This window comes from Trematomus bernacchii, unplaced genomic scaffold, assembly GCF_902827165.1.
Source record: "Trematomus bernacchii unplaced genomic scaffold, fTreBer1.1, whole genome shotgun sequence".
NCBI lineage: Eukaryota > Metazoa > Chordata > Actinopteri > Perciformes > Nototheniidae > Trematomus > Trematomus bernacchii.
Genome location: NW_022987654.1, coordinates 341494 through 354856, shown reverse-complemented (window position 1 = coordinate 354856; position 13363 = coordinate 341494). Strand labels below are relative to the sequence as shown.

The window sequence follows — 13363 nt, the reverse complement described above, 5'->3', positions numbered from 1 at the left end:
CGATTGCAGGGTGTATTGATGGCTTGCTGTGTCAGTCTTCCAATTTAATTTGGGCCTCAGGAAATTTTCCACTGTTGGTTTTTCCACTCCAGGTGATTCATTAGGAGGGTGTTACTGTGTGCTGTCTATGCAAGCACACGTGTGTGTACACTTGTGCGTATCGGGGTTTTCCCCCGTAAGGCTACGGCACTACAGGACGTGTTGAGTTCGCAGAACAATATATTATTTAAGCATCAACTTCACTATGTACACATGTCACACTGCAGTAGACAGTGTGTACAAAGATTAATTAAGGGTTGACTTTATAGACAAGTTTATTAACTAGAAAAAGTGTATAACCAACCTGAAAGAAAAAACATTTAATTCTAAAAGCATAATCATCCTGACCTTTTAGTATGCAGTGAAAATAACTCGCTAATAAGTTATTTGTGTGATTCACTTTTTATATGAGTGCAGAAATAAATAGTAAAAACCAGTAATAGTTGTGGGGTTGTGCTAGATTTGTTTTTTGAAAAATGTTTTCATCAACACCATTTTCCAACAATGTTTTTACCCAATGTGGGTTTTTTCACAAAAGTCCTGTGCGTGCGTGCCTGTGTGTGTTTGTGTTCGTGTGTGAGGCCAAAGGTTTATATCTGTATGGTATACAGGTCTACACCAATTTTGCCTCTGATTTTCTGTACTAGCATGTGTGTGTTTATTTGGGGACCAGCGCTCGGTGTGTGTTTAAGCAGCTGATTTAATACAAAGCTATAAGTCGTACTCTCAACAAGAGTTAATCCAGTCTTGGTGGAGCTTGTAGGCTCAGCAGAACTGCTCCATTGTCTGCCTGTCTCTCTCTGCCTCTTTCTCTCTCTCTCACCCTGGGCCTTTCTCATTTCACTCATTTCCCCTCCTCGACTCCTCGACTCCTCGACTCCTCGAATCCTCGGTCCTCCGGTAGTGACCCGGAAATGGTTTTCGGCGCGCCATGTTGAAGGACATCTTATTTCTCTAAATGCACATCGAGGATCGAGCGTCGAGGAGGCTCTCTGGAGGAGCTATAATCGAGGATACACTGATGGGTCCTCCACGGTCCTCCATATCCAGTCTCTGATAGTGTTACGTTATTATGCTGTGAGTGCTCTCATACTTGTTTTGATTCTGAAATTCGCCTGCTGCTTCCCCTCCTCTCTCCTCGGTTCCCCTCCTCGGCTCCTCCGCTCGCATCTCCTGTGGGCGGGACTAAGACACGAGGATAGGAGTCGAGGAGGGAAAATTAGTGAAATGAGAAAGGCCCCCTGTCTCTGTACATCAACCAACAGAACGTCAGAGCAGAGAAATAAAGCACCATACTGAAAGACAAGAGAAGTAGATTTGATGATACTGTCTATCATTTATTCATTAGTTTTACAGGAAAACTTCTGTAAAATGATTGATGATAACTAAACTTTGCATTAAATACCAGTAGCCCTGTTCAATATTTAAATATTTATATTGATCTTTAGTCTTAAAAAAGTATTCCTTTCCTTTGAAAACTAAATACTTGAGTTTTCTACTGGTGGCAGGTTGATACCATGTAACTGCACTGACCCCAGTTCTCTGTCACATCATCCTCCATATCTTTACTGGAGGAAAAGATATGGATAGCAGTCATCGATACACCAGTGTTTATCTGCTCTAATTTCAGGGCATCTGTGAGTAGGAAAACTGTGGTATTCAAACTCCACTGGGTCCAAGTGGACATTTTTGCCAAATTTGAAGAATTCCTTTAAGGCAGTCTTAAAGGCGTTTACGAAAATGGGACTGGTTGATGGACAACCAAACTAAAATAAAACTGCACTGCTGATTAAAGAAGTGGTGATTTAATTGGAGTTAGGAGTATGGTTTTATGAGCCTATTTAACCAATATAACAAGTTGTTAAATGGGAGCATGTGACCTTAACGTCCTCATAGTTCTGACCTGATGTCAATACTGTGTACAGTGATCAGAATACCTTTATTTTTCCCACAGAGAGGACATTTACAATTGTTACAGAAAAGTACTGAAGGAATATCTTTTGACCGTACTGATCAAATTCAGGATGTCTAATTTATTGATTTTTAATCCTAGTTGGTAACTTTATTCACTTAAAGGTGGGGTAGGTAAGTTTGAGAAACCGGCTAAAATAACTGGATGGCCTACCTGCCTGTCAGCCTTCCATCTGTGCACAAACTTATCTCGTGCCCTCATTGGTCATGTGCGCGTTCGTGTGTGTTGGAGGAGGAGCTCTGTAAGGAAGTGGCAGATTTTTTCCGGCTGTGTATTTTCAAATTCTGGCGCACTCGAGCTGGTTTCTCCAAAATGACCTACCCCACCTTTAATCCAATACACATGAACAACTATTTACCATTTAAGCATGGAAAGTAATTTAAAGAAAGGGGAGCAGATGAAAATGCTATCTATTTATGTAACTGTAGTGATAATGAAGTCACAGGGGATTTTCTCCGTAGTAGGAACAACCCGCCTGTGGCCTTCACAGTGTAAAGTATTGAGATCACTTTGGGTACTGAACCAACAAAATGCTGAAGGTCATTGAGTTCCTCTCCTGATATTTTCTCCCTCAGCAGTTATTATTGATTCTGGCCATGTGATCTCTTCACATTTCTTGCAGAGCTGTCTTTCCCATACTACCCTCTAGTTTTGTTCTTTGTCATCCTTATGCGATATGTAGGGGGTTGAATTAGTAATCAGTCGAGGAACATCACATTTATTAAAATATATAATTTAAATGTGTTGGTTTTTAGAGCTCACGCAGTCACATTTAAATACAAAAAGATCCCATCAAGTGATATCTGGCAGGCCATAAATATTACTGTACAGAATCCCTGTCCGTAGTCCCACGTATCCGTGGTCGTAGTCTGGCTGTAACACATGTGTAGATCCAGGTGACAAATGACATCTCCGCTCATAGTCATATGGCTTCATTTAGGAAACGGCACAGTTTGATTCTGCGGCTTTGAACATGCTTAACTGAGTGTGGATAGACTCGATGTTGCATGGGGATGATGAATAAAACATTTTCATGGAGATGAGACGTTCTTTCAAACAGAAGCACGCACACACACACACACACACACACACACACACACACACACACACACACACCACCAGACAGAGGACTGCGGAGACAGACCAAAATATGAATTATCTTATAGATGTGTGCAGCTTTAGTAACATAGACATTGTGATGGAGAGATGTGGTCACTGACCTTCATGTGTTTATGTCTCATTGAATTAATCGCAACACACACAGACAGACTGGCAGTGTGCGTCTGTGTGTGAGAGAGAGTCGACAGTTTTCCTCTGTTGACTCCATACACCTTCTGGAGTCTGTGTAAAAGGCTCATTTACAGAAAAATATACTTTAAGCAAAGCCAGTTGTGATTGTTTTCCATTGTCAGGATGCATTTTGATTTCTTACTTTGCTTTACATTCCGTGTGAAATATAATGGTTTTCAAACTTGATGAAAATGAATTGTCATTCATCAACTTTTAGTTCAAAATCAATTTAAAACCAGGCATCTTTATCAAGTTCATATGTATATTTCATATGTTTTAATTATTTTAGATACAATTGTAAACATCTGTTTGTGCCACACCGCCACCCAACTCATCTCCTGTTTTCAGGATAATTGAAACACAATCACACTCAAAATATTTTCTCTACACACAGCCATTCTCTTGTGAGTATTGCGCATGTGCAATTCTCAAAAGAGATGAGGAGGAAGTCAAATGGTTCATTCATTGTTTTGTTGATTGTGCGTTTTGTCTCTTTGTGTAGAAAATAAATTACAGTTATTTGTGTATGAGGCGTTTGGAGAGGGGAGACAAAGTGAGAAGTGAATGAAACAGAAATCAGTTAAGGCTCTAGTTTATTGACATGATTGATTTCAGGTTATCTTAAAGGTCCTGTATTATACTGTTTTTCATCAATATATAATAGGTCTCAGATATATACAAAACATGTCTCTGAAGTTTCAGCCCTGTTTCAAAAGTGCTGATTCTCTGTCTGTTACTTTAGATGAAAATAAGGAGCGACTCCCCACGCCCCTCTGAGAGATATTTGGTTACAAAGAACACAATGGTGCTCTAGGAGGAGATCCAGGTGATAAGGTGTCGGGGGGGGGGGGGGGGTTACCTTGGTTGGTTATTGGCTAATGGTTACTCAAGCCAAAACATCGTTATGACATCATTAAGTGGCCAAAATCCGATCAGCTCATTTTCAGACAGGTTTTTATATAAATGGATCAGGAGAAAAAGTGAGTGAATATTTTTTCATGAAACTTTCAGAATCTCATTACCCAGAGGGGACACATGTCCATGTATAAAAGACATGAACAAGTGGATTTTGCATAATAGGTGACCTTTAAATTCCTATATATAGTGAGACACCCCTAAGTATGTTATGTGAAGCACATTAGAAACCATATGAGTTTCCAACAATCCTTTACCCTTCTTATTTGTCAGGCCTGCGACCCCTCAGAACATGCAAACGGTCAGGACTCCCACACAAAGAGCGGCAGTCGCAGCCAGAGCAGAGCGACTCGCTCACAGACCTTCGGACCCCTCAGCTCCAGCTCTTCCTCCACCCACCAGACACAGACCCCGGGTTTACCGCCGCATTCACCCCAGGTTCAAGCACTGTCCCAGGCCTCGGATGGGGGGGTCCCTCCTGGTCTGGCCAGCACCCTGGAACACATCATTGGTCAACTGGATATTCTCACTCAGGTAAGCAGAACAGTTGTTAATCTCTCATGAAAAACAGCAAGCACTGCGCTGAGGCTGTGCCGCCCACTCACTCTGTTCAGAACAAAAGCTTCCTTTAGTGATCAACCTGCAGGCCAGATATGGTTACAGAACACAAACACGGAACAACATTTATCATGCTGTTACTGCGTAAGACTGGCACTTTATCTCTACACTGCTGTATGTCTGTGGTAGAATGTATTTACTGTCACATTATAGTCTTTCATTGGCAGCTGTCCTCCACAGAATGTGGAAAAACACAAATACTCACCACACAAATCTACCTGTGACAGCAGCGACATTACTATTGTTTTTATAATCTCATTTTAACTGTATGCACATCAAGTGAAGTTCCATTTTTAGTCAACCAGATAACTAATCCTAAAAACTGTCTGAAAAATACAGAACATGCAAAACAAAAAAATAGATCCTTGAACAAAAAACGAAAAGAACAGCAACCAGTTAAGATCTGAAGGTCTGCTTCGTGTCAATTTATTTATGTTTATGCTTTGTGCATTTGTTTAGCTCCAAAGATCAGATATGGATATCAGAGAAAGCAGAATAACAGTACAGCAACATGTTTTAGGCTCTCCTGTTGTAACCCATTCATTTTAGCTGACCTGTCCAATATGAAATGACTGCAGCTTTTGAATTTGCAACTTATATCAATCAGTGTTGAAAACATTAAGTACAATGGACAGCAACACGACTTTATTAGATTTCTATTGTGTTGTGTGTGTGTGTGTGTGTGTGTGTGTGTGTGTGTGTTTGTGTGTGTGTGTGTGTGTGTGGTGTGTGTGTGTGTGTGTGTGTGTGTGTGTGTGTGTGTGTGTGTGTGTGTGTGTGTGTGTGTGTGTGTGTGTGTGTGTGTGTGTGTGTGTGTGTGTGTGTGTGTGTGTGTGTGTGGTGTGTGTGTGTGTGTGTGTGTGTGTGTGTGTGTGGTGTGTGTGTGTGTGTGTGTGTGTGTGTGTGTGTGTGTGTGTGTGTGTGTGTGTGTGTGTGTGTGTGTGTGTGTGTGTGTGTGTGTGTGTGTGTGTGTGTGTGTGGTTTTAGCTGAAGGTTGTGAACGTGCCCTGAGAGAAAATGCATCATTCATATACGAGTGCTGGCAGCACTATCACTGATAGTGACTGAGTGTAAATTGTTAATGGCCACGCTTAGAAGCAGATACGCTTCTTGTGTGTGTGATTCTTCTTTCTTTCTTTCTTTCTTTCTTTCAATCTGCAGTGCAGAATGTTGGAGCATTTAGATTTGGCTCAGGGCAGCCAGCAGCTAGCTAACCCCTCCCAGGGGGGGGTGGGCAGCAACCTCTCCCTTTCAAGACCAATTCACCCAAACCCTGATGCCAGATGGATCGTCTGTGTCTGGTTTTGTCCTTCTGCTCTTTGATTGTTTGGGTTCATTCTTATTTTTTACATTAGGACATGGTAGGAAATCATTAAGATCTCTTAATATATTATATAAATGCACATATCTGACGATCTTATGGTTGTCATTGAAAAGCTTTTCTCGTCCGCTGTGGCTTTGCTTTTGTCAATCCAGAACGTGACTTTGTTGTCAGACCGTATACAGTTTTTAACTAGTGTTTTAATTTAATTTCCTTTAATTGTACTGTTGAACTGAATCTAATTTAACTATCGAGGCAAAAACAATATGGAAGAAAAATCTAAAATTAGGAAGAAACATAACAATACAGCTGCAATACATCAGGCCAGGAGAGTAAAGTTGTGGGGGTGCAAAGACTTCTGGTGCCCTTACTCAGACCACCCCTATTTTCAAACTCAGCCTTCATTTTATACTCAACTAGTTAACCGTAGAGTTATCCTGAGTTGCACAAATGTGATGCTGCAACATGGGTTCAAATGTTTAACAATTGTCTTTGCAACTGTTTCAACAGAACTGAAATACAGTTTTGGTGAGTCAGATTTAATCAAAAGGTAGATTTTGCAAATGTAATTTTCTACCTTGGAGCTGAATTGGATGTTCAACTGAAGCACATCAAAACCTGCATAAAATTGGGTTAAAATGCAGCAGAAATCACAGCTGGTGCCGGTTCAGACACGCTTTTTTAACCGTACAGATGGTAACATTGGCAGATCACTGACTTTCACCTCACCTGCTGTTTTATACACAGCTTGTTAAGAGATTTTTAAAAAGGGAGTTCTTCAAAACACAGCACAGTAATGTTAACTTCATGTTGTTAAAAAACAAACAGACCACTAGAAACGTAAGGTAATGTATAATTAGGTAATGTAAAGTATGCACACGAGCTCAACCCAGCTTTCTTTCAGCTGACCTCCAAAATGCCCTCATACGTGAGTAGAAATAAGAAAGATATTTGTCCAACATCATCTGTTCAACTTTGACAACATGGAGATTGAAATGACTGCCCCGCCTTCCTCTGAAGATTAGGCTGACAAAGGGACATCATTTATTTGTGTGTTATATTCCAGTTCCTCTTTAAGTGTTTTCTCCAGCATTATTTTTCACTTTTACGGCTCTTTGTAACTCTAATAACGGAGGAGACTGAGAAGGAACATGTTGAATTATTCAACGTTAGGCTGAAGCTTCCAAAGCCACAGTTTGCTGTGTTAGCTGCTTTTTCACTTGTCTGCCCCCCCCCCCCCCCCCCCCCCCCTCACCAATACTCTACCCCCCATACCCCTCTCTTTATTCCTCTTCCTCTGTTTGATAATTCATTCCTCTTACATGTCCTCCCTCACTAAAGCCTGCACACCTATCCACTTCTTTCACACTCTCCCTCTTAATTATGAAGAATATTGAATCAATATTTGCTCTCTCTCTCTCTCTCTCAACTTTATTTACCAATCAAAGCGCAGCGGTGCCTTCTCTTCCTCCATAGACCATTAGACAGTAGGTGAGAGAATATGGTGAACTTTCTCTGTGATATGGCTCAAGGGGAAAAGTGCAACAGAAAGTCTTTCATTAACACTTGCTCTTTTTAATCGTCCAGTACTTTCTCTCTGCTCTCCATCATTCTGCTTGTTTCTGCTCAACCTTAACCTTATGTGTGAGTCAGAATAGATGTACACAGATGTGGACCACTCCATTGACTGTGTTTCTGTTACATCAGCTATAAATGGAGCTGCATGAATAATTCGAATAAAGTGAAAGCAACTTGTTCCTGTTCCTCAGAAAAGATTAAAACCGTTTAACTATAGGTTGTGGACTTTTAGAAACCACAATGTTTTTACCACAGTGTTTGAAATACTAAGGAATTGGAGGCGGTCTCTGATTTGTATGTTTATAGTTCTGTTTTATGAGAACTAAGAAGTAAGAAAGGAAGAATTCCCAAGATAGGGCACCATCATTCTGAGAAATATGGTGACTTAATATTCCAACAAGGAACTCTGATCATAGATACTATTTATAAATCATTATTACATCTTAAAGTCTAAAAATCAGTAGTTGAAAAAGCGTATTTTCTGTCCTTATTTGGTAACAAAAACAGTAAAGTAAAGCCGCTCAGACTCACTTCCTCCTACTCCATCACATCATGCTGAGCCAGAGTCAGGGACAACAACGCATATGTTATGAAATGTGGTGCGATGATGAAAGGAAGAAAAAATCTGCTCCTATGTCTTGTAAAACATAAAAGCCTGCACTACACTTTCAAGTGGTCATTTTCAGGAGAGGTTAAGTATACATTTTCCAATAATTCAATGTTAGCATACTATGGCAGCATTAAGATAAAGAGCCGTCGTTAACAAGAGGCCGAGGCTATTAACTAATGACTGTATGGATTTTTATTGGCTTTCTGCTAATACAATGTGTTTAAATATGGTTATTGATTCACCGCAGCAGTGCTTGTGCTACACACCTTCAGATCATTAGTGTTGGTCAGTGGGCTAATTCTGGCTACCAGGTTTTTTTTATGGTGTTTTTATGATATCACTTAAACCATTCTTTTGAATTCCTTGTTTTATTACTATAACTCACTTTAGTGGTAGCATATTATGTTAAGCACGTCATCTAGAGAATAGACCTGACTTTGCCACCTTTCACCAGCACCAGTTTGCCTTTCTTTGCCTTTCAGACTATCAGACTTCAGCGTGGGTCATACCAAAGCTATGAGACTTTGTAACAGAGGCCAGCAATGCTCAGGGCGATGGGGAGTATAATGTGTTCTGGAGAGAAAAGAAAACAGCTTGCTCTATTTTTAGGAGCATAAAGATTTGGTTTCTACTCCAAATGAAAACTATATGCCCGTATAATGTTGCAGCTGCCTGGGGACACGATGCGGAATCACACACACACACACACACACACACACACACACACACACCACACACACACACACACACACACACACACACACACACACACACCCATAGCTGGTTGGGCTGAGACTGGGTAGCCATATCAGGTTGGTAAGATAAATAGGGTGGTATTGATCTAGAAAACGGAGACAGGCAGAGAGAGGGAGAGAAAGGGGAAATACAAGCCTTCTCTCTCCCATGATGCATGAAATAGCAGGAGATGTTATCTATTTTGATGACCCAAAAGAAACTCCACGCACCCACACATTGATGAATTCATTTCCATCGGTGGGTGCCGAGTATGAGATTATCTGAAGTCTTATTCAAATTATTACCACCCCTGATGATTTTTGTAATAATGCCAATAATTCAAAAATATATTTTCTCAACAGTATGTGTGGCTCCAGCTACCATTGCACTGTTGCTGTGTATTTTATATTTCTGTGTTTTAGCAGTCTTTACCAAACACCATTTCCCATAAACCTTTGCGAGTTAAACACAACTGCTCGACAACCGAGGCGACGCTAGACCAGTTTTTAATGTACTCTTTTGGATTCATCACACAATATAAGATAAAACTAAAATGATTGGACTGTGTTTAGTTGTTCTTGGTATTAATGACTTTGGTTCACCTATCAAATTACAAAACGAGAAATTATCAACTAGTTTTCAGACATCCAGTGACTGTCATTGAGTCTGTCATTGAGAATGACTGTTACCCTGATTGTATAAAGTGAGCATGAAATGGTGATGAAAGAGAGATCCTACCTATGATGTTGGCCCTGGGTTTAAGGTGCGTTTCATATAGTTATAAGCTTTGAGTAACCGCTGTATAGTTGCTGATGAATCAACCCAGCAACAGGTTATTTCTCAATAAAACAAACTGGGAAGCAAACCACTTTTGAGGTCACCCAAATGTTTTTTTCCAATGTTAAACCTGCAGCTGGTTATATTTTCATTAAATGACTCATCTCGTTGCTGCTTTCTAGCAATTTTAAAAACTGCTCTCGCTGGCACAAAGAGACATTAAATTACAGGTTGAGACATGTTGACATATCTTTTACGTGCTGGCCCAAATGTAGAGAGTCTGTCCATGTGAACATGTTGACTGATTTATTTTGTTCCTCCCCACAACCAAATTTATGTTGCCAACCGTTACTTTCCAAAACTGCTTACTAGCTGGTATTGTGTTTGTCACCAGGCAACAATATGTCAGAGATTCAGAGAAAATGAGGCCACTATGACCACAAGATTCACTCAAATGACTTGTCACCCTTTTGTATCTGTTTCACTTTTTGTGTTTGAATTTGCATACATTTCATTCCTGCATTACTTATCAACTCAGTGTGTCTGCATGGCACCTTGAGAAAGAGAAACAAAGTAAATGTCATTCATAGATCCTTCCAGATCTTTAGTTTTTTCAGCTTCTTTATTTTAAAAGGAACTAACTCAGTTTATATTCTTCAACCATATTAGTAGTTTATTTTCAGTCAAGCCTGTTAAAGATCTAATATGTTACATTTCTGCATGTAAAAAGTCAAAAAACAGCTAAACTTATATTATTGAGGTTGTATTACTTACAATATTCCAAATATTAACCCTTTTCAAACCGAGAGAAATGTATTTTAAATGGATTACCTTGTTTTACATCTCAATTTATGAGAGGAACCAGCTGAGAAGACCATCAGTGATTTCTATCGCTTACTGGTTTAAGTCACCCGGTCTGTATGTTTTGGAGAGGAGGGGGAACCTCTGTGGAAAACCCCGGTTAAACCTCTTGAGAGATGAACAATAGAGGAATCTTAACCGGGAGAAGCTGACTGCGGTGACACCCTCCCATGATCTGAAACACTCCCAAAATCCAATCACTGCTTGCAATAAATGACATATTGTGCTTTAAAGCAATTAGGTTAACTATCTGAAGGGACCAACAAATATATAAGACAGTAGTATATTCTCAGTTGTCCTGGTCTTGTCTTTTAAGGAATACTCTCAGGGTCCAGACATGAATCCTGTAATTCCTTCTATTTGTTTTAGATAATGAAAGAATGATTACATTATTTCTTTAATGTGGCTACTGCATCTCAGATACAATAAAGGATAGAAAAGCCAGCTGTGTCCTCAGTAATCGGTTCATTCAGATGATGAAATCAAACCTGGAGGCTCGTCTGATGAACAGGCTCAGGCGACACAAACACACAACAAACACTGTGACTGTTGGAGGATGCTGAGAGGAAAAGTATGTCGCACTGTGATCTCACTACCCACACATGCCCGTCCTGATTCGGATAGCGACCTTCTTGTATTCTCTGTGTGCGTAAGTGTGTTTATGCAACTGTGTGAGACTTAGAACAAGAGAGGGTGCGTGCCAGACACAGAAACTCTGGTGTTTTCAGCTCAAGCAGCAGATCTCTCTCTGATAATCAGCTGGATTGTCTTGCACGCACAACATCTGTCTCAGACACACACAGAACTGCCTTTCACACACACACAAACACCGCCATTCTATAGTTATTACTGTCAAGCTGATGCTATACAGCCCTCTCTAACATGCTCTTTCTCTCTCATCCGTCTCCTTCCTTCCCCCCTTTTTTTTCTTTCTTTGTCTTGTAACTCCATCCAGACGGTTTCGATCTTGGAGCAGCGGCTGACGCTGACAGAGGACAAGCTCAAGGAGTGTTTGGAGAACCAGATGGAGATCGGTCTACATCTCCAGAGACGTGAGGAGGCCTAAAGATGGCGGCACCAGAGAGAGGTTGAAGTGTGGTGTGAGGGAAATGGGGGTCACACCAACACTACTCACAGAAAGACATCTAGCGAACACGCCAGTTGTTACATCTCACTGAAAATGTGCGATCTTGCACACTTGAACAATGCACACTGAGCCTCACTGCTGATGTACTGCGCCTGGTTATATTACAAAGAGATATCTGAAGTGAAGGAGTTGAATATTAGAGAAGTTGTTCTTTTACAAGAGTGCTGAGAGAGCAGTCCGCTTTCTGCTGACAAAGGATCTGCTGCGAGTCACTTTGTGAGTGTGCAAGCGTCTGTGTGTGTGCGTGTTTCAATGTGTGTGCACAAAATGGTGTCCTGTGTAGATACATGCAAGAGACTTTCATACTTGCCTTTGCACTACACATGTGGACATCTTGAACTCTATTTGTGTATGTGGCGTGCAGTTCATGCAGAATGGCATCAGTAGAAAACACAAATACTTCAGTTCCCTCAACCAACATCTCAAAATGCATGATATTTATTTGAGTTGTATTGAGACCAGCACAATCCTTTTTAAATTGAACAAAGAGTAATTGAAAAGTTATTTAAAGTGTGCTGTCTATGGATGCTTCATGTTTGTTCACCTGTTTGTTGGACATTAGTAGAAGCACTGGTTTAAATCAACTAACTTAACCTTTACCGCGGAGCCAACAAAGTACCTTACCAAATTGGTAAGTTTGTTACAGTTATTAAAGAATATCTCTTATGTTATATTTTATTTTCAACAAGTCCTGTTAAAATACTAAAAAGCAACAAGGAATTTATTCAGACAGGCTAGGAGGGTGGCAACGTATTGAGAGATGTACTAACACATAGTTGGCTTTGGTTTTCTGATTTGTTGATCATAAAACTAAATATAAAATAACTTCAGTAGTTTAAAAGATTTCGGAGTTTATAGCAACCGATTGTTGAAAGATAAGCATCTTGTTCCATCCACATACACTGTGTCTTAAACTTTTATACTCTGAAAGTAACTGATTGTTTACTTTCTTAATAAATATGTTTTCACTCGTACCGCTGACTTGAAATTAGCTGATGAGAGAGGATTGCTCTTTCACAACCCTGAGCTCTGTTTGTGTAACGACTGAAAGAGAGTTTGTTTTCATAATCGTTGCCAAATCGATGATGTCACCCGGTTACTTTTAAGAGACTGTTTCCTGCTCTGATTGGCCCACAGAGCCTGAGCTGTTACCCGATGAATCATGACTTCTCAGTCTTTATTGTCCTCAGCAGAGATGTTAAGATCATGAGCCGTGAACTGTGTCATCCATCGCTCTTTTTCCCAACCCTTTCTATGCCAGATTCTGAGCGATGATTTATTACAAAAACATGGGGGAAGCGTCTAAATACGACTGCCCTACTTGTGTCCAAAATCCTTATGTTTCACCCCCCCCCCGAGTAATTTAGGTAACCTGACCGCTGATGCTAGATCACTACTTTTATTTGTAGGTGCTTCAATGAAAATGAGCCTGACCCCATGCTCAGACGCACACTGTGTTTTCTCAAAATACTGATTCATCTGAGCCAAAAAAGACTTCTT

The 13363-nt window shown here is 40.3% G+C and overlaps 1 protein-coding gene across 1 annotated transcript in view; it reads left to right on the top strand.

Annotated features, from left to right (window-relative positions):
- Window positions 1-12794, top strand: part of poc1a (POC1 centriolar protein A) — a 34151-nt gene extending 21357 nt beyond the window's left edge. The window contains exons 10-11 of the mRNA XM_034135100.1: window positions 4490-4750; window positions 11672-12794. Of these exons, the coding sequence (XP_033990991.1) occupies window positions 4490-4750; window positions 11672-11782 (372 nt within the window). The 3' untranslated portion in view covers window positions 11783-12794. The remainder of the gene's footprint in view (window positions 1-4489; window positions 4751-11671) is intronic.
- Window positions 12795-13363: the final 569 nt, after the last annotated feature.